This window comes from Leuresthes tenuis, unplaced genomic scaffold, assembly GCF_036924035.1.
Source record: "Leuresthes tenuis unplaced genomic scaffold, fLeuTen1.0.hap1 SCAF_11, whole genome shotgun sequence".
NCBI classification, from domain to species: Eukaryota; Metazoa; Chordata; class Actinopteri; order Atheriniformes; family Atherinopsidae; genus Leuresthes; species Leuresthes tenuis.
This window is the reverse complement of record NW_027325365.1, coordinates 27,995,096-28,017,582: the sequence shown is the minus strand read 5'-3', so window position 1 is coordinate 28,017,582 and position 22,487 is coordinate 27,995,096. Positions and strand designations below refer to the sequence as shown.

General features: G+C 41.0%; 2 protein-coding genes across 2 annotated transcripts in view; one reads left to right on the top strand and one right to left on the bottom strand.

Annotated features, from left to right (window-relative positions):
* The window catches only part of enpp6 (ectonucleotide pyrophosphatase/phosphodiesterase 6), a 48,161-nt gene extending 39,103 nt beyond the window's left edge, over positions 1–9,058 (top strand). The window contains exon 8 of the mRNA XM_072396258.1: positions 6,373–9,058. Within this exon, the coding sequence (XP_072252359.1) occupies positions 6,373–6,584 (212 nt within the window). The 3' untranslated portion in view covers positions 6,585–9,058. The remainder of the gene's footprint in view (positions 1–6,372) is intronic.
* Positions 9,059–14,110: 5,052 nt separating this feature from the next.
* Positions 14,111–22,487, bottom strand: part of ccdc142 (coiled-coil domain containing 142) — a 57,994-nt gene continuing 49,617 nt past the window's right edge. The window contains exon 18 of the mRNA XM_072396250.1: positions 14,111–14,381. Coding sequence (XP_072252351.1) covers positions 14,273–14,381 — 109 coding nt within the window. The 3' untranslated portion in view covers positions 14,111–14,272. The remainder of the gene's footprint in view (positions 14,382–22,487) is intronic.

The window sequence follows — 22,487 nt, the reverse complement described above, 5'->3', positions numbered from 1 at the left end:
AACCGCGTGGTCAACTCTGCAGTTTAGGGACGATCCTGGGTTAATGTCCATGTTACCGTTAAAAGCAGCTGAGAAATTAGCAGCAGTGAAGGGGTTAGAGACACGACAGAGCCGAGTAGGAGTGCTCGGCTTATCCAGGCAGGGACAATAAATGTCAAATAGAACAGGCATGTGGTTAGAGAACACAGCATCACAAGTGTCCTAATATTCACAGATAAGCCCCGCGAAAAAACAAGGTCTAGTGTGTGTGCGTGTTCATGCGTGGAACCAGTTACAGACTGCACCAGATTAAAAGAGTATAAAATCTAAAGTGATCAAACGATGAATAGTTAGTGAAAAGGGACCTTCGAGAGAGCAGACGGGCTTTAAGCTTGACCCGCCGGCCACCGCATTTGCCTTGGCGTCTGTGACATAGCCTCCTGACAGGTGGAACCGCAGCACAGAGCAGGTGACCAGTGAATCCAGACAGGAACAGGGACACATTGTTTTTTTCTCTTGGTGTTCAGATCTTCTTAGATTATCAAAAGTAAATCTAAGAGTTTTCGGCGTTCATACTCTTGCAGAGAGTTAACATTGTCCATGACAATCGGCAATCACCAACAGAGATGATAGAGGCAGACGACAGGTCACACACACCGGCGCCATCTTCAAAAGGAAAAAGGTTTTTTTACATGCTCCCTGTATGAGATCATTAAACTGATGGCCATGACCATTCTAAAACATTAAAAACAATCAGGACTTTAAGAAATAGATCTAGCTCTTATTATAATTCTTGTGTCACCTGATACACTATGCTTGTTATGTTTGAAGCTTATTCATTATACAAGATTAAAAAAATCAATGGATCTCTGAAAATAACAAAACATGGTACAACAGTTTACCTTGGATGAAAAGTACCACCAGCTGCATCCAAGCCTTACATCACCAAGTACAATGGAGTGTAAGATGCAGTGGTGTAAAGTACATCGCCACGGGGGTTTTGGTGTGGGTTTGTTTTTCAGGAACTGGCCCCTTAGTTCCAGTGAAAGGAACTCTGAATGCTTCAGCATACCAAGAGATTTTGGACAATTTCGTGTTCAACTTTGTGGAAATAGTTTGGGGATGGCCCCTTCCTGTTACAACATGACTGTGCACCAGTGCACAAGTCAAGGTCCATAAAGACATGGATGAGCAGTTTCATGTGGAAGAACTTGACTGGCCTGCACAACCTGAACTCAACCTGATAAAACACCTTTGGGATGAATTAGAGTGGAGACTGCGAGCCAGGCCTTCTCCTCCAACATCAGTGTCTGACATCACAAATGCGCTTCTGGAAGAATGGTCAAAAATTCCCATAAACACACTCCTAAACCTTGTGGAAAGCTTGCCCAGAAGAGTTGAAGCTGTTAAAGCTGAAAATACTGGACTGACGTCATATTAAAATCTATGGATTAAGAATGGGATGTCCCTTAAGTTCATATGCTTGTAAAGGCAGATGAGCGAATATAGTGTATGTGTGTCTGCTGATACCGGGTAAAGTCCTGTTTAAAGGTGGTATGATTCATATGTGAGTTCAATTTCTGCTGTCTGCCACTTTAAAGACACCACATGAGCAAACCTGCCTGACAAACAAAGCCCTCATCTGTCTCCCTCAGCTTCTCTGTATTAGGAAGATGAACAACTCTCTGGTAGATGGCAAGGCCTGGTATCCTTGCCGGGTGTGACCCGATGAACAGTGTTGTAGTTGAGTATTAATTGCCTCTTACGCTGCTCAGTAGGAGGTGGGACTTTCCAGCCAATGCCATCCTCCGGGTTTTTCCAACATGGTTGTTACTGGTTATTACTGCACCACAGTGACTCAGTTATTGTCTCTTTTTGGATCCCCAAACCACAGAGTTGAGATCAGTGAGTATTTAAATTCAAATACTGCAATAAATTGATTTCTAATAAACAGATTCGTCATGATGTGGATCGCTGGATTTATCTGACAGTATATATTGCACCTCTTTTAGCTGAAGAGCCTCAAAGTTCTTAACCTGAGCTAACATGTAAAGCTTGCTTGGACAAAGTTGAGGTTTGTCTAATTTAGGTTATCTTTGGATACTGACTTTATGAGTAAAATTATTACAAACCTGAGATTACGTCTGAGGTTTTATATGAAATTATAAATCTATTGCCAAGGAGGAATGTTCAAAGTATGACCAAAGAAGTTTGATTGTGAGGAAAATGTTCCACTTATAAAGTCATATAAAGTCACTTGATAAATTAAACAGGACACACATACATACAATCCCCTATGTGCCCAGGTCTGGCATATCTCCTTAGTTTGGAGGCATCTCCTTATTTGGGGAGCTATAAAGATAACAATCAGTGGGGAGACAACATTCCTTCTTAAAACACAGTTCTCTTTGTCTCCCAACTTCTCCTTGTGAAGTTTTGATATGAAATGGCCTCTTTGGCTGTGACTTTTATTTAATGATAATAAGCAAACTTTTCTGACATTTCCCTCCTGTTTATCATTAATAAATGTCAACCTTCACATCAGTATCTTACAAGTCCTTTTAGCTTTCTGTAAGAACTTCATTTGTATTACAACCTTATCAATTTACACTCAAAAGGTTCTTCATTTTATTTCATCTAAACACAATTATTGTCAGCTTCTTGGACAATGTGCGACATTGGATGTAGGTCCGGATGATATTCATTCATACCTTCATCTTCTTCGTCCTCCTGAGAAGCAACGTTCTGAACTCAGAAGGGTGTCCCTCTATGGTGTGGACCACCAACCTGGTACATAGAGAACGGAGACAAGGCACACAACAACAACCGCACACTACTGCTGCAGTATAGAATCATGGCACGATATCTTCCAAACATATTCATCATGTTAGACCATATAGAAGTGCCAACTCCTGAATGCTCCTTCAATTCTTCAGATAGGACGCTTTTCTTAAAGATCCACCTGGTACTGTGTTCTTAGGTATCAGACGTTAGAACACGCTCCTCCTTTTTCAGCCAGGAAAGAAGGACACAGACAGTTGAAAAATTGAAAGATTCTCCTGATGATTCTCCTGGTGACACACATTCCATTTAGTTCCAAAGATATGCACCTTCCCTGCTTCAGCAATATCCTTTGCTGCTTAACAGTGCCCTGATGGACCTGTTTTGTTTTTCCCATTTCCCATAAGTCTCCCAACCTAAAATAGGTAGAACCGCAAAGAGACTTATGACCAGTCCTGTTACCAACAATCACTTTTAACCTTTCTTTTTTTCTTCTTTTCCTCTCTTCTCTGGTGCTCTCTGCCTCTTGCCCTGCTAAGTGCTAGAGAGATGTCCCTGCTTCACCAGCGTTGAGTTTACCAGGATCTATACACCTGGTCCACTTTGTAGCTGGACTTCCCTCTCTAGCAGTCAGGGGAAGGCAAAGAGTACCTCTTGTGTATCCAAGTATCACGTCTCTCGACCTTGACAGCGGTTGAAGTGTTTGGATCTGGAATGGGCCTTCCCAGTTCGGTTTGTTCCACACCTTCCTCTTTATCACCTTCGTGAAGACCCAGTCTCCGATGTTAAGCTCTGCTCCAACCTGTAATGGCAAAGTCTCATTCGGAACATTATTATATTGACTTATATCTTCCGTTTCGAACATCCTTTTTAGATAACTTGCTAGAGTGTTGTTGGGGAAATTTAGTAATGCACAGAGTCAGTTATTCTCTTCTGAGGAGATAAGAGGCTTTTATAATAATATCTTGCAAAAGCGAACAACACAGTACAAAATACAGAGTTGCTCTGATTGCAAAAGGCAAAAACACAGTTATATTGCCCTCTTATCACGTCGTCTCTCTTTGGGTATAGTTGATTGTTCTTCTATCTTCCCTCCCCAACCATCAGTTGAGGTTACCCAGACACAGTCGTAAATACCAGCCTAACCCTGTCCCCCCCAAAGTGCAGCTATGTCATTATAACCAGCCCACCATTGTAAAGAGGACTTTAAGAAAAACAGGGCAGGGTGGTACCTTGCAGCTCGGTCATTTGCAGTTCATGCACAGTAACACTCAATACAATGCATATAAGAATTCATTTTCCATTACAGTGTCGTCATCCTCCTACTGGTGGCATGCTATTTAGCAAGGTCTGGGATATAATATGGTCTTCCATACATTATTTCGAGTTAAAGATTGACCTTGTGTGGGAGTTATCCGCATGCTTAGCTGAACTAAGTCTATGCAATCAGTCCAGTTTCTCCCTGTTTCTTCCATTGCTTTCCTCAGTTTCAGCTTAATTGTTCCATTAGTTCTTTCCACTATCCCTGATAACCACAATGGGTTTTTAAATTCATGCAGAAGTGATCCCCTAACTTTTGTATCACCGTATTCACAAAATAACTTCCATTATCACTCCTGATCCTTTGTGGAATCCCAAAAGTAGGTATTATTCTTTTGCATAAGGCTTTTGCTACTGTCAGGGCATCTGTTGAATAACATGGAAATATCTCTACCCATTATTACCAAGCAATACTTCTGGTTTTTACATTTGTTTAGCTCGATAAAATCCATGTGTATTTCTTGGAAAGGATACTCTGGTTTAGGGAATCAACCTCTTCGTGGTCTTATGTTTCCCTGTGGATTATGTTTCATGCAAATCTGACATTGTGCACAAAAGTTTTTTGAATAAGTAGTAAAACCATTATGAGTATAATATTGTTCTATTATACTGTTCATGCCTCCTGTTAACACATGGCAAGGCCCATGTGCCACAATTGCTGCCCATTTATACATGGATTTTAGCAAGATTGGTTTTCCACCAACGGTCAAGTGTAGATGTCATCTTTCAAAATTGCTCCTTTATTGCACCACATAGTTCTTTTGCTGTCTGGTGCTTGTTGTTGCATGTCTTTTAAAACATAATTTTCCATAGTCATCGTTAAAATGTGTGACATTGCAGCTTCTTTTGCAGCTTTATCTACAAAATCATTTCCTTTACTTATAAAGTCTGTTCCTTTTGTGTGTGTGCTGCACATTTGCAAACCACAATAGCTTTTGGTAGTTATATTGTGTCCAGCAAATCTTGCAGCAGTTCTGTAGGAGTTACTGGCTTTCAAGTGGAGCTTTGGTAGCCTCTGCTTCTGCTTGTACGCAGTGGGGTGTGGCCACCGGATCCAGTCTTTTAGAGAAATAAGCTATCGGCTTACTTTTGCTCACTTTATTTCCTGTGTCTGCTACATAATGTAGCAGCCCTATGGTGTCTTGTTTGCATTTCTGTTGTGACTTTCCTGCCACTAGGTTGTCATCCACATAAAACAGTATCTAGCTACCTTGGAGAGGAACAAATTCGGCTTAACAATTTGCTATAGCCTCTGCAAAGATAGTAGGACTTTCTGCATACCCCTGGGGCAGCCTTGTAAAAGTGTATCTTTTCCCTTCAAAAGTAAACCAATACTGAGAGTCTGGATGAATTGGGATAGAAAAGAAAGCATTACTCAACTCTATCACAGAGAAATGAGTTGACTCTGGTCACAACTGGTTTAACAGTGTGTTGAAGGGCTGAACTGCCAGCCTTTCTGCTCATCAGATCTCCAGTCAGTGACGTCTTTGACATATAATGCTGATTGGTTCAATTGTTTCCAGTCTGTCCAGCCATTTATGGCCATGGACACATGTGGTGTCTTCCCATATTGCACCAATCTATTAATTTCCGGGGTAAGAGTACATAAACAAAAACAGTTGTCCTCTCTCCAATAACATGCAGTAAGAACAACTCTTTGTGGGCCTAATCGACAAAAAGCCTTTTGATGTGTTTACTTGAGCTTTCTACAATCAGAAAACAACTATGAATACCATATCACACTAGAAATGTAATTACTTTTATTGCATACTAACAGCATATTTAGTGCGTACTGTAATAATCTTATGTAGTAAATACTGCACTCTCCATAGTAAGTTGGTGGAGGTTAAGAAAACATCTCAAGTTAAACTGTGCTCTCAGCATAACGGAGTATTCAGAGTACTACAGGTCCAAAACAGGAAATTACACAAACCCATCACATCAGAATGGGGTTCTGTTCAGTCACATGCGAGATCTGATGTCCTTACTTTTCCTTGAAATTAAAGTCTATTTGTGGAAATATTTTATATATTTTTTCTTTTCATATTTTGCACATGAGCATCACGATATTACATGCCTATCCTTTAATCCCACACCCGTCTCCTATGGTCCACTTCATCTAGTACTGCACTAGGAGAAGATGCTAGAGTAGTTTGGGTTGGGTTTTGTTTTGTTTTTTTCCCCACAATAAATGTCACGTCTTGCTGTTTTTTCAAATATTTGCATAACTAAATTGGAATTGGAATAGGATGACATAAAGCTCACATCTGATGATTCTTTGATTCTATCCAGACTTCAAGCAGAATGTTCGCGCAGCTCCAATTCGATCAGTGGATGTCTATAACCTGATGTGCCGGACACTAGGAGTGGAGCCTTTACCCAACAACGGGTCCTGGTCTCGGGTAGAGTACCTGCTAAATGGTTCTGATGGTCCATTCCAGCCAGTGACCTGCTGGACCTGCTGTATTTGTTTTTTAGGATTACTGTTGATAATATGTGATTAAAACATTTAACAGTTGAGGGTTAAGCATCTGATAGGTAGATACAATGTGCAAAAAACAGAACAGTAAACAATATGGAGCTTAATATAACATAATACAGCAAAGCGAAAAAAGATGAGCCAGACTGGAAAGTGTCATCCTGAAATAGTGACAGAACATGAGCCGAGAGATTTTGCCACAGCCTAAACCCAGTTTCTGAAATTGACAATGAAAAATTACTTTTCTATGCAAATAGCATCTTACAAAGTGCTTATGCTCTGGATCCTGTCCAACTGAGATCTGATAAGTCATTAATTCTATATTTACTAAAACATCTTCAGTTTTGACTTGTTCATGTTCTCTTCTGAAATATGTCATAGTAGCAATGTTTGTAATAGTAAAAGTAAATTATCAAGAGATTTAACTTTAGGGTTATTTGCAACCATAAAATTGTTGAATTTAAATGTTTTCTCTCCCCCTCTTTCTTTCGATTTTTGTTCCAAGATCTTATGAGGAAAACCATGATAAGAATCGGATTGGAAATTTCAGAAGGGCAGTTTTATATTTTTGGACATTCAATACAGATTGCAGAGGTTACCCTCTTCTGAAACTGGCAATTCCTAGAAGGGGTTTTAGGGAAATTACATGGGTAGTAAAGCACAAATACACACGTGCACAAAATTGTTGGTACCCCTCTGTTAATGAAATAAAAACCCACAATGGTCACTGTAATAACTTTAAACTGACAAAAGTAATAATGAATAAAAATGTACTTAAAATGAATGAAAATCAGACATTGCTTTTGAATTGTGGTTCAACATAATCATTTTGAAAAACAAACTAATGAAACAGGCCCGGACAAAAATGATGGTACCCTTAACTTAAAATTTTGTTGCACAGCCCTTTTGAGGCAATCCCTGCAATCAAAGATTTCTGTAACTGTCAATGAGCGTTCTGCACCTGTCAACAGGTATTTTGGCCCACTCCTCGTGAGCAAACTGCTCCAGTCGTCTCAGGTTTGATGGGTGCCTTCTCCAGACAGCATGTTTCAGCTCCGTCTGACACATGTTCAATAGGATTTAGATCAGGCTCATAGAAGGCCACTTCAGAATAGTCCAGTGTTTTGCTCTTAGCAATTCTTGGGTGTTTTTAGCTGTGTGTTTTGGGTCATTATCCTTTTTGAAGACCCGTGACCTGAGACCAAGCTTTCTGACACTAGGCAGCACATTTCTTTCCAGAATGCCTTGATAGGATAGTCTTGAGATTTCATTGTACCCTGCACAGATTCAAGACACCCTGTGCCAGATGCAGCAAAGCAGCCCCAGAACATAACTGAGTCTCCTCCATGTTTCACAGTAGGGACAGGGTTCTTTTCTTGGTATGCATAATTTTTGCGTTCATGGAGCAGATCTTTCTTGCAAAAAATCTCCAGCTTTGTCTAATCTATCCAAAGGACATTCTCCCAGAAGCTTTGTGGCTTGTCAATATGCATTGTGGCAAATTCCAGTCTCGCTTTTTCATGATTTGCTTTCAACTGTGGTGTCCTCTTTGATCGTCTCCCATGAAGTCCACTTTGGCTCAAAAAAATGACGGATGGTGCAATCTGACACTGATGTACCTTGACCTTGGAGTTCACCTGTAACATGTGAGGTTGTTCTGGGCTCTTTGGTTACCATTCGTATTATCCTCCTGCAGCCACATCCAAGGAAGTTGGCTACAGTGCCGTGGACCTTAAACTTCTGAATAATATGTGCAAGTGTAGTCACAGGCACATCAAGCTGCTTGGAGATGATCTTATAACCTTTACCTTTAACATGCTTGTCTATAATTTTCTTTCTAATCTCCTGAGACAACTCTCTCCTTCGCTTCCTGTGCTCCATGTTCAGTGTGGTAGACACCAAACAGCACAGTGACTACTTGTCAGCCTTTAAATAGGCAGACTGACTGATTACAAGTTTGAAGACACCTGTTATGCTAATTAGAGGACACACCTTAGCTTAACATGTCACTGTGGTCAAATTATTTTCAATCTTTTTTAGGGGTATCATAATTTTTGTCTAGGCCTGTTTCATTCATTTGTTTTTTAAAATGATTCTGTTGAACCACAATTCAAAAGCAATGTTTGATTTTCATTGTTTCATTTTCAGTACATTTTTATTTATTATTACGTTTGTCAGTTTCAAGTTATTTCAGTGACCATTGTGGGTTAACAGAGGGATACCAACAATTTTGTGCATATGTGTACATGTTTGAGGTATTATTAAGCCTAATATTTCCAGTCATTTTCCCTTTTTTCTCCTATATTTTATCTCTCAAAATCTTGTGAATTTGTTTTGTGTAGTGGATAATAGCTGTAATTGAGGTCCTTTTCTGATCGACATATAATCCAATTGAACCATTAATATCTTTGTGTTAGGTTTGTAAAACCAACCCTGTATAACTATTTTTTTTTTGTTGTAAAAAGTAATTGAATAAATTTGCCAATATTTTGGAAACAGTATTCTGTGTTACCATCTTCTACTGGGCTAAAAGTTTTCTTGTATTGTAAATTAAGCACAGTTATTAAGTTCTGCCACAGATGTTTGAATAGAGTTTCTAGCTTAATATGGTGAGATCAATTGAAAAGATGTGAAATTTTTTAAACAAATATTGATTGGTGATTAGACTGATGTGTCATCTCAGTGGAGCATTGACATGAGCATAGTGGGGTGAAAAGTGGGACTGAGTTACCAGGGCCCAAAGTGGTGGGGGGGCCCTTGAGGAGTCTGGAATTATATTTCCTTTCAATATTAATATGATTTAAAGAGCATAGTAAATGTTGCTAACTAATGTTAATTTAATGTTTTGGGTAAATAAATCGGTTGATTGATGGATTGAATTTTGTGTCCTAGCCTACATATAGTATCTGAGTACAGACACACTCACTCCTAGCACGAAATGGTTTAGTTTTTCTAGGGGCCTTTTTCTTTTCTTTTTTTAAGTGCGCACATTTAACTTAGCGTTCACTCTGCTGAAGCATTAGTGTGCAACACGTTGAAAATTACGCCCAAGAAAGCAAAATCAAGTTTTTAAAAAAGGAAACTGCTTGTGCATAGGGCCCAGAATTTGGTGCTATGCCCCTGGACATTGACAAAGAAGGGGGAGAGGACAGGACCCCCGGAGTCTAGATGCTGTAGGTGCTGGTAGTAAATGAACAGAAATAGGAGATCATGAGGCTCTTCAGGACCTCCATCATCATACCTGTACCAAAGAAACCGGCTCCATCCTGCTTCAATGACTATTGCCCTGTGGCACTGACCCCCATCATTATGAAGTGCTTTGAACTAGTAGTCATGTCTCACACCAAGTCCATCATACCCCTCACCCTGGCCCCTTTGCATACAGAGCCAAACGTTCCACAGAAGACGCAATCTGCTCTGATCTTTCCACCCAGCCCTCAACCACCTGGAAAAGGCAGACTCATATGTGAGAAGGCTTTTCATAGACTTTAGTTCAGCTTTAGGATTAATACCATAATCCTACAACAACTCATTTGTAAACTGGGGCTTAACACTTCCCTTTGCAATTGGATACTGGACTTCCTCAGTGACCACAAGCAGTAAGAGTCGGCAACAACACCTCGAGCAGCATCACGCTCAGCACAGGGGCCCCACAAGGCTGTGTGCTCAGTCCCTTGCTCTTCACCCTGCTGACTCACGACTGCACACCAACCTGCAGCACCAATCACATGGTGAAGTTTGCGGACGATACCATTCTGGTGGGTCTCATCACCAAGAACGATGTGTCCAACCTTTTGACTAAGTCGTGCAGAGACGACAATATCCTGCTGAATGTCATCAAAACAAAGGAGATTGTGGTTAACTTCAGGAAAAGCCACATTGAACCACCGCCACTGACCATCGATGGTGCTGCTGTGGCGCGAGTGAGCAGCACCAAATTCCTGGGGGTGCACATCAGTGAGGACCTCTCCTGGATCACCAACTCTGCATCACTGGTGAAGAAAGCCCAGTAGCGCCTTTATTTCCTCCACAAGCTCAAGAGAGTGAATGCTCCCATACCCATACTGAACAAATTATACCGGGGCACCATTGAAAGCGTCCTGTCCAGCTACATTGCTGTGCGGGGTGGTAGCTGCACTGAATACAGCAGGAAAACACTGCAACGCATAGTGAACACAGCTGGAACACAAAATAATTCCTGTTATTACTTGCATCCTTTGAACTTGCTTGTGGCCTAAAGACGTTAGCTTTTGTAACTTTGCATTTGAAAAAAGCACCCAGTCGCAGAGACGTCTGGTTGGAATAGTTGTATGGCCTCCCCATTCGCAATGGCGAGTAGGTTTTCCGTTGAGGTGGTTGAGCCTCCGGAGGGGCCCATTGTGGAAATCATGAAAAATAAAATTCAGGGATAAGAGTTTAAAACATTTAAATGTATGGACAAATGACTTTGGATTCCCAACAGGGGGACCCCTTAGTTTAAATAATGTAAGCAGAGAGACGAAATAAGAAATTGATGCAGACAATTCCCATTTCATGCGAAAGAGTTTAAACGTTTAACAAGATTTGCATGTCCCTTTAGACCAGGGGTCGGGAACCTTTTTGACTAAGAGAGCCATGAAAGCAAAAGATTTGGAAATTTATTTCAATGAGAGCCATATAATATATTTTAAAAGTGAATTCACGCTTTCTTTCTGCTGTCTCCTGCCGGGTATTTTGATGCAAAGGTAGCATGGCGCGTGTCGAAGTGCCGCTTTACATTTGACCGTTTCATCGATGTAATTTTGTCATTGCAAATTAGACACACCGCAGAATTTGCTCTCTCCACAAAGGCGAATTCTTCAGTCCATTCAGCCTGAAATGTACGATACTCATCATCTTTTTTTCTTTTCGCCATCTTCTTCGTCGAAGGGTTAGCTTTGAGCTAATGACCGAGCAGACTGATTCAAAAGGGGGCGTTTACCTGTTTTACGCTGCAACGGCCAACGTAGTCCAGTATCATCCAATTAAAATAATGGACAATTGCTCCTGCAGCCCTGAACAGGACATGAGCAGTGAAAAATCGATGGATGGATTAAAACAAGTGAGAATATTTTGTTTTATCTGCGAGCCAGATGCAATCATCAAAAGAGCCACACCTGGCTCGCGAGCCATAGGTTCCCGACCCCTGCTTTAGACAGCTGTGTTCCCAACCAGGAATAATGTGGTCTTGTGGTAGAAAGGCCTATCATGATTTGCCACCTCTATTTTCAGGTTGTTGTCATCCATCAATAGTTTTACAACTGATACAAAAGTCTTCCATCAGAAGGCTCCTCTCACCAACATTCAATCCACTACATGTTTTCAAGCTTGCAGAGAAATTACTGTTATTCCTTTCAAATATAATGGTTATGTACTAGCTGATCCCTGGACTACCCCCAACGCTAATGTGGGTTGGTCCCTATTTCTAGGGGGTGGGACAGCTGCGGCCCTGAACAAAATTAATGGACTTGTCTGGTCTGTCCTTTCCTTAGCAAATACAACTGAAGCCGCTCTCACTTTGATGAGCACTGAAATGTTTGCAATTAGAACAGCAATTATCCAACACAGACTTGCTCTTGATATCATTTTAGCTGAGAAAGGAGGACACTTAACGTCTCTTGTTGTACCCGATGAGTACGAAAACATTACCAACATCATCAAACATATGCAAGATGCCATTCAACCCCCTCCTGTAGAAAATGACTCATGGTTCTCTTGGCTGAAATCTTTGGGCCAAAGATGGCCAGCAAGGTTTTTAACAATGATAATCCCATATGTAGTGATTTTCTTTTTGCTCTGCACCTTAATTCCGTGTGTGTTGAAATGCCTGTCTAACGTGCTCATGAAAAAGATGACTCATTCCTCCACATATGTTCATGTGAACGTCAATAAGACTGATCAAAATTCAACTTCTCTTCACATTCCTGACCCCTATCATTACCCCAGCTCAGACTCTGACTCTGATGATGACATTTTGTAGATTATGTTTTCTTTTTTTCTTGTTTTGTTTCTTGTTGTTCTTGGTAAGGTGACAGTCAAACAATACACATCCAAAGAACAGGGCCTCCTCAGGTATAAATGCTCTGACTTCCATTTGTCTATGTATTTCTATACCATAGAAATAGGATTGATGTTTTCCTTGTAACGAAAATAAAAACTTGGCCAGCCGGCAGAAAAATAACGGTCTAATATTTCATTTCTCATCAGAGGTATTAAGAAGGAAATGCAAAACCTTCCACCACAAAGGCAGAGAGTGCATGCTACATTTCTATCCGTTTTAGATTATTGGGACATTATTTATATGCATGCTTCCCCCTCTGTTCTTAAACCACTCAATACAATTTATCATTCTGCTATTAGATTTATTACTGGCGATGGGTTCACCACCCATCATTGCCATCTCTATCAGAATGTAGGTTGGACTTCCCTGGCTCTAAGAGGGGAGCAACACTGTATATTGTGTATTTATAAGGCACTATTAAAAAAACTTCCACTCTACTTATCAAGCCTACTAAGCTTCAGAACTCTTAACTATTCTACTATTGCATATAACCCACTGGCTCTTAATATCTCAGCTGTTAAAACGGAGATTGGGAAATTTGCTTCTGTTTATTTTGCTCCTTTTAAATGATCTACTGTCTCAGCATCAGTTGGATACACTGATTGCTTTTAATAATTTGAAATACATGCTTGTTGATCTCATGATTTATGCATGTACATGTGCTTATTGAATTTCATTATGTGCTTCTGATGAGTGTATATTATGATGGATATGTATTGTAATGTGTTGTTATCAGGGCACCATTGAAAATGAGAGCTTCCTCTCAATTGGCCCGCCCTGAATAAAAAGGTGAAATTAAAAAATATAGGTTAAAAAAGTGATGCTACTTTAGATGAAAATAATGTTGTGAATATATGTGTAAACAAACCTAAAGGTGTTCCAACAAAATATTAGGGTGTGTACTTGTATTGCGCTTTTCTAGTCTAGCTGACCACTCAAAATGCTTTAACACTACATGCCATATTCACCCATTAACTCACAGACACACTTATAAAGCAAGTCTTAGTCAGTACGTTCCTATTTCTGCACTCTTACACATTAATTCCCCAGTGGACACGTTGGTCTGCAATCTTGCCCAAGGACGCTTTGACATGTGGCCAAGGGGTCGACTCACCGACAATCTGATAGGTAGGCATCTGCTCTTCCTTGAGCTACAGGAGGGGTGTTGCATTTACACGCCACTGTAATCTGCTGTTCCTTCTTCCTTATCCTTTTATTACAAAGCCCTTTGGCAGTCCTTAAAATCCTTATTGTCTTATCAAACTTGTGTGAATGTGTACCATTCAGTATGCAGACAAAGACAGTTCAATCATAAGAGCCCTGACTCAAATCTCCTCTAAATTCACTGGAATGAGCTAAGAATCCACAAAACTGTTATCATAGTGCATTTCATATTAACCATTCTCAGACAAATTCTAGTTCAATCCAGTCATGAAGCCAAGTAATCACAAAGTCATGTTGATTAAACCTGCATAAATTTAATTAAGAAAAAAATATTTACATGCGATAAAACATGTTTTATATTTATATTTTTTATAGAAACGTAGTAACTGTTACAACTCGGGTATAACATCTCCATTTGTAAAAATAGACTGTTTGTTGACAAAGCCAGAGTGAGTGTCTGTCAAATCTGTTCAAGGTTCAGCCTTGGAGAGACACTGTAATGATGGCAGCCTCCAGCGACGAGTGCCACTCTGGATCCTCAGGTCCAACCACTCCTGCTGGACAGGACCCAATGCTAGACTAGGACCCAAAAAAACAAAAAACACACACATTACACTTCATCTCACACATATAGTTGATCTAGGCTTTAATAACACAGAAGGTTCAACTCATCAAATGTATCTACTTGTTACCTGATTTAAATCACTTACAATGGAGATTTTTAACGTGCAACAAAAAAAATTAAGCACAGTCCTAATTCAGTGCAAAAACATAAATAATAAACAGAAATAAAAAGCAACCGTAAAATAAATACATTAAAAACAGCCTAACAAACCCACACAAACCTCTACATTTAACATTTTTTCACAATCCCTTGTGTCACAGTCTAAAATAATGATGTAAAAAATCAGTTATGTTCTGCTAGCGTTCAGTTTATTAAAAGCACAAGTTAATCAAATATCAATATCACTTCCACGTTATGAAAGACCATTTAGATTTTAGCATTTTATTATATGAATGTGCAGCAGGTATATTTTTGTTCCAGTCTTATTCTGTCACTGGCATCATTGGCTGTTAAACAGAAAAAACATTCAAACCAGTCTAATTTGAAATGTCTAAGATCATGTCATCCAGCTGCTAAAATGTTGAATAAAAATGGTTTTAATAGTCGGTGATATGAATTAAAACATTTTACAAGATGGATGTGGATGTAGATATGAATATGAACACAAAATCACCATTTGATGTAGTTTGGTGAGTTTTAGGGCAGTCACTTTTCTTTTGAAGTTTTCAAATGGCAGCATTACTTCGAATGGTTTGAAGATGCTTCAGACCATTAGACGTAGTGTGCCATTAGATCCAGCAGAGGGCAGTCTATTATCAGCATGGCCTAAAGCATACCCTGGTAATCTCTAAGTAAAAGCTAATGTTACGAATGTTATTCATTCTCACCGCAAGGAAAAAGGAGGACACTAGCAAGCAAAGCGGTTTTGATAGGAAAATCATAACACCAAACACAATGACATAGTAATGAAGACTGTTTACAAAGTAGCTGTTTGACTGTACATCAACAAATTTGTGGACTCACTAACTTGTCACGCACATGAATCAGGCAGCAGAAGCACCAAAGAATAGTGAGTCACCCAAAGTAGGTCCTTTGCTAGAGATTTATAAAAGAGCCATCACTAACAAGACAGCAAGATTTATAAACAAAGATATGCATATGTGTTATTTAAAGGAGAGGAATTTCAGGAGCTTATGATAGAGCTGCAGACACAATATACTGATGGCTACACAGCTGCACAATAGATGAGTGTAATAACTCCTGTGTAACTGTTGTAGCTGTCATTACAGACAGTGCGTTCATGGGCATGGCTCACATTCATATACATTCGAAGAATGTTTATTTCAAAGTAGTTTGAACTTCATATGTGGAAAAAAATCACTGTACACTCATTGAAAACGATAAGTGTATGTTTTATAGTTCAGTGATGATTTTAATTCAATTAACTAAATTTCAGGTACAAACAGCGCATTGAGGAGCACTTTGGCAATGGTCATCAGGACTATAACGGACTACAAGCACAGCGTTCAGCAGGTCAGCCATGACTCAGCCTTGAACAGCTTTTTCGGAAGCTTTGACACGAGCAGCAGTGAGACTGTTTATCATCCCCAGCTGGAGGAGCAGCATCAGACTTTCGTCCTGTAGCTTCACCAGGTGAGTTCCACCCTGAGGGGGAGTCACACCAGCAGAGCTGCAGGACTAGACAGTGTCATGCCAGACTCTGAAATCATTTGCTGACCAACTAGTTTTTCTGGACATTTTCAACCTGTCCCTGCAGCTTGCTATGGTCCTTGTCTGCCTCCAGTCCTCCATCATTGTGCCCTCTTCACTCTGTTCACACATGACTGTTCTGCCATCCACTCCATAAACATGGTTGTGAAGTTTGTGGATGACACCCCCATAATAGTGGGTCTCCCATCAGACAATGATGAGACCCACGACAGAGGAGATCCAGCACCTGACACAATGGTGTTCAGCCAATTTATTCTGAACACCAGCAAGACTAAGGAGGTCATTGTGGATTATAGGAGGTCCAGGAAGACAGAACATGCTCCCCCTCTTCATACACTGTGAGGCAGTGGAGCGTGTGGACAACATCAAATTCCTGGGTCTCCACATCACAGCTGGTCTGACCTGGTTTACCCTGCTACTACACTATTGCACATGTCACTTTATTATTTGTACATATTTATAGTTTGTTTATTGCTGGTGGTTTTAAAATGTACCTTTTGATATTTTTGATGCATACTGTGCCTTTATGATACCAACTGAAAATGTCATTATGTGTATGCATAATGACAAGAAAGAATTCTTCTTCCTCTTTTTCTTTACAAAAAAATATCGAGATTTAATGCATCATTACTTAAAGACCACCCATTTAATTATTTCAAAAGGGAATGGTCTACATATTCAGAAAATAATGACCTGCCAAGAATGTCAGCATATGTTCTCTGGGACGCAGGTGTAGCAAACTCAAGTGTGGATTTATTGCGAGAAACCTAATCTTTGGGAGGCCCCATCAACATTCTTGTGTGGTAATGTTGATCCAAAGACACAGATGGGGGATTTCCGCCCTAATAAGACAGACACTTTCCCTTATTTCCAATAACTTTAGTCCTTTGGAGATGATTTGAAGGACTCTCCCCCACCAGACCTGTCCCATAACTTTTCTGGAGGACATTTAAAAGGTTTTTCAGTAAACCTTTGAAGAAAAACATGGACTGTGGAGTCTTAATTGAAGCACGCATCAACTACATGCTCGGGATCTATAGTTTAGTGCACTCAGCAGGAAATAGATGGAGCCACACTTATATAGTAAAAAAACTAAGCTTGCGGAGAGTATGACGTGTACGGATGGATGCCTCAGCAGAAGGAGAGGGGATTTTAAAAGAAAGTCTTCACTTACCAAGAATAAAACAAGCCTGGTGTACCTTCTGGATGTGGATAAGCCACAAAGTGAGTAACGAGGATTTCCATTTCCATCACCAACGGGAGCGCGTCCAGGTGAGCTTGAAGCCATTACACAACTAAGCTGCGGTGGTCATCTCTAAGAATGCATATGAAGTTAAAGCTCTTAAAAGAGTCTGTGGAAAAATAGAAGAGTGAAAAGCTGTCGTTGAGAAGTAAAGAGGACGGTTTGTATGCATTAAAGTTTAGCAAGAGTGCAACTGTAAAGTATGGAAGCTGCTACGGACGGCCTGAAAAGGACGCCAAAGCCCACGGTAAAGGCCGTGGAAGAAAAACTGAACAGACTTAAGCGTGAGAGAAAAGGGAAGTTATCTCAGCTTACTCATAAAATATCCTAAGTAAAGACAGAGCTAATGTAGAAGTAATTAAAGAAGAAGTACTGTTTATTTTTAGCAAGTTCTATGAACAATTTAAAGAAATGAATGAAGAATTGCTGCCTCTTCTCGAGGATGGAGATAGAAAAGAGGATCAGGAGAACTGGTTCATGCTCAGATGTGTGGAAATTGAGAACCGTTCAAGAAATAGAGGAGTGGATTGATAGGGTAACAAAATATCCTGAAGAAGAGAATGATGATGATCATGGGGGCTGTGATGATGTACAACCAAGTGACAGCATTTCAGAGGCTATCAGTCACACATCCAAAGGAAGAAAAACAGGCTCAGTGTCCAAAACAAGCTCTGCTCGCCTAAAGTTGGAGGCAGAGTGTAAAGAACTGTTAGCACAAGCTGCCTCCTTAAACAAAAAACAAGATATTGAGATGGAAGAGGCACACTTAAAGGCACGCAAAGAACAGTTGGAGCTAGAGACCAACTGCATCAGATGCCAAGATAAAGGTTTATGCAGACTTTGAAGATGTTCAAGATGGAATGAATGAATATTGCAAGTCAAAGTACACGCACAGTGCAGGCTTAGAGGACACTTGGCAAGGTAAAGACGAAGATGAGGAAACACCACGAGTGAGTCACACTGCACCTGTGAATGTACAACAAGCATATCAGCCTAATAATGTTCATATCAGGGCTTCCACTCATGCATCTATGGGCTCGCAGCAACAAGCTCAGACAGCTAATGTTCGTGTCAGGGCTTCAAATTATGGAACAGCCAGTTCAGCAGCACCTACAGGCCATTCACAGCAAGCAGCGACATCTGATGGCATTTGTAAAATAATGCAGCGTCAAAACGAGATAAGGGAGATGCTAGTCAAGCAACAGCATGTGTCACAACTCCCAAGGAGTGATGTTCCAACATTCTACCCGTTAAGTTGCCATTCGTTCATACGAGCATTTGAAAAAACCATTGAGAGTAAAACTGCTAGTCAACAGGACAGGTTGTTATACCTGCAGCAGTTCACAAGCGGAGAACCTCACGACCTTGTCTGTAGCTGTGAACACATGAGGCCGGATGAAAGTTACAGAGAAGCAAAGGGACTCCTCCAACAGCACTATGGGGATGAGCTGAGAATAGCCACAGCCTTTATGAATAAAGCTCTTCAATGGCCCCAGATAAAAGCAGAAGACAGGAAAGCCTTACATGCGTATGCTTTATTCCTAATAGGATGCAGAATCACAATGAATGACGTGGACGAGATGGACAATCCTAGTAATATGAGGACTGTCATATCAAAACTACTCTTTAAACTGAAAGAGTGGTGGAGAAATCCCGCATATGAGATCCAAACAAGAACAGGAAGAAGAGCCAGGTTTTCTGATATAGTGGAATTTATCAACTGGCAAGCAAAGGTTATCAGTGAACCACTGTTCGGCGATATCTTAGACACCAGTGTAGAAGGAAAGGGGAAGCCCAAGATAAACATCGAGAGAAGTAACCCCAAGAGTAGCTTTGCTACAACTGTCTCGCCAGCTTGAGGGCAAAGTGGTGCTCAACAATTGCAACAGAAGCAGCATGACTCAGTCAAACCAGATGATGCTTTGCAAAGCCCCTGCGTGTACTGTAAAAAGAGTGATGCATTAGATGTCTGTGAGAAGATAAAGGAACAGACTCCTAAAGAAATAATCAGATTCCTAGTTACAAAAGGACTCTTCTTTGGCTGTCTCACACGAGGTCATCTGAGTAAGGATTGTCGCAAAAGGATGCAATGCAGGGAGTGTTCAGCAAAACACCCAAATATTTTGCATGTCCCAAAGATTGTTCCAGCTGCACCACAGAGGGATGAAGGTAGGAACTCAGAAATGACTAGTGAGGTGACTAGTGCCTTTGTAGAGGCAGAGCATAAAAGCAGAGGAGATACTGGGGCAGGTAATGGAGAAACTTTCTCCGCTTAGCACCAGTGATTATAAAGTCCAAAAGAAGTAACAAAGTAATGCAGGTATATGCATTTTTAGACCAAGGAAGTACAACAACCTTCTGCACCAACGAGGCTATGCCCCAGCTTAACTTGCGAGGAAGGAAAGTGGAGCTCATACTCACTACTAGAGGATCTGAGAAGAAGGTGAACACTCATGTCCTGTCAGAAATGGAAGTGTGTGGCTTGGAAGAGGAGAACTACATAGACCTTCCACAGGTGTTCACTCAACTAAGTATACTAGTAAAAAGAGACAACAAGAGACAGCAGAGAGATGTGGATCAGATGCCTTACCTGCAGGAAGTTCGCCTTCTGCACATTGAAGCAGAAGTTTACCTGCTTATTGGCACTGATGTCCACAAAGCCATGGAGCCTCGGCAGATAAGAACCAGCATAGGTGATGGGCCCTACACCGTTAGGACATGGGTTATCAACGGACCACTCAGAGACACTGCTGCTGCTAATCAAGACATCGTGAGTCATTCAGTCAATCACATTTCTATGTCCAATGTGGAAAAACTACTGACTCAGCTGTACAACGCAGACTTCCCAGAGAGAAGATATGATGACAAATCTGAGCTAGTCGACACAGCTAGTCGACGGAGACTACTGTATCAGATTACCATTGAAAGACAAAGAGATAAAGATGCCAGACAAAAGATCTCTAGCCAAGCAGCGCCTTACAAACCTCAAGAGGAAGTTTCACAGGAATGCTGACTTCCACAAGGAGTACGATAGGAGTAGTATAGGTTCATAAGAGAGTTGCTAAACAAGGGATACACCACTAAGGTCCCAGAAGAGGAAATAGGTTGTGCTGATGGGAGAGTGTGGTTTATTCCTCACCATGGGGTATACCATCCCAAGAAGAGGAAATTAAGAGTTGTTTTCGTCTGCACTGCATCATATCAGGGAGTATCACTGAACAATCAACTCCTTAAAGGCCCCGAACTTACGAATACTCTTGTTGGAGTTCTGACAAGGTTCAGGAAGGATACAATAGGTATGATGGCAGACATCGACTCTATGTTTTATCAGGTAAAAGTAACAGAAGAGGATTCGGACTTGCTGCGGTTCTTATGGTGGCCGGATGGCGACCTGAGTTTGGAGCCAGCAGATTACAGAATGTGTGGAATTGACGGTGGCTGTGATACCCGTGAAAATGGATAAGATGCTTCAATATGAGCTACAGCTAGAGCAGGATGAATCACGATTTTGGATGGACAGTGTGACGGTACTTAAGTATACTGATAACGATGCTGCACGGTACAAAAGGTTTGTAGCTAACAGAGTCTCATTCATTAAAGAAGCTACAAAGCTATCTCAGTGGAAGTATGTGAGCACAGCAGACAACCCTGCAGATCAGGCCTCAAGAGGGTTAAGAGCTGAGAGTCTGCTGCAGAGCAAAAACTGGATACAGGGACCAGAGGGTGAATGGCCTGAATGCCCAGACCAGCCCATTCACTTAGAAAAAGAAGAAGATGCAAAGGTCAAAAGATCAGCTCAAGTGTCCCTTATACAAGCAGATAAAAAAACTGGCTGCATTGACTCAGTTTGTACATCACTTCTCATGCTGGTACAAACTCAAGAAAGCGACAGCTTGGCTGATGCGTCTAAAAGAGATTCTGCTAAATATGAGACAGAAACAATCTACTTCAATCAGCTTCAAGAAACAATCTACAGTAGTGAAAACAACTCATCTAGAGCAGAGTCCTTGCTCCAGCAAAGGATGCTCAAGTGTAAACAAAGTGTTGAAAAACAAGTGCTCACCACTTAAGATCTTGCCAAGGCAGAGATGGAGTTAATTTGTCTGTGTCAGAAAGAAAATTACGCAGAGGAGCTTAAAGCCCTGTGAGATGGAAAGGATCATGTGAAGAAAGATAGTTGTATCTTTAAGTTGGATCCATATTTGAAAGATGGAGTGCAGAGGGTAGGAGGACGGCTAAGCCAATCTGCGATGCCGTTGGATGCCAGACACCCAGCTATCTTGCACAAGGATGATTGGATTGCCAAGCTCATCCTCCGTCACATACATAAAGAGACTGGACACTCAGGTAGAAATTACATTCTTGCAAGACTGAGACAGAAGTTTTGGATACCAAAGGGCTTCTCAGCAATACAAAGAACAATCTCAGGGTGTAGCACATGCAGAAGACTACATGCCAAGGCAGGTGAACAAAAAATGGCAAATTTGCCAGAAGATCGGTTATTGCCAGATAAGCCACCCTTCACAAACACCGGCGTGGATTTCTTCGGCCCGTTTGAAGTCAGTAGAGGTTGTAGCAAAGTGAAGGTACGTGTGCTTTTCACATGCTTAACCAGTAGAGCAGTTCACATAGAGGTAGCACACTCCCTCGACACCAGCTCATGTATAAATGCACTACGCCGCTTTCTAAGCAGAAGAGGACAAGTTTCTGTTCTCCGGTCAGACAATGGCACCAATTTTGTCGGTGCAGAGAGAGAGTTGAAGGAGGCTTTAAAAGAAATGGACAAGTCAAAGGTCCAAGAACCTATGTTGAGAAGAGGAGTTAAATTGATATTTAACACTCCTTCTGCACCACGGAGGTGCCTGGGTACGACAAATAAGAATGGTCAGGAAAGTTCTGAGTTTCCTGCTAAAGCAGCAAATATTGGATGACGAGGGACTATTGACTCTCTTATGCAAAGTAGAAAGTATCATCAACGACAGACCCATAACAACAACCTCAAATGACCCCAATGATCTGGAGGCCTTGACCCCGAATCATCTGCTGGTGATGAGAACACAGCCAAATGCTCCACCAGGGGTCTTCTCAAAGGATGATCTCTATGTGCGTCGCCACTGGAGACAAATCCAACATATGGCGCATCTAT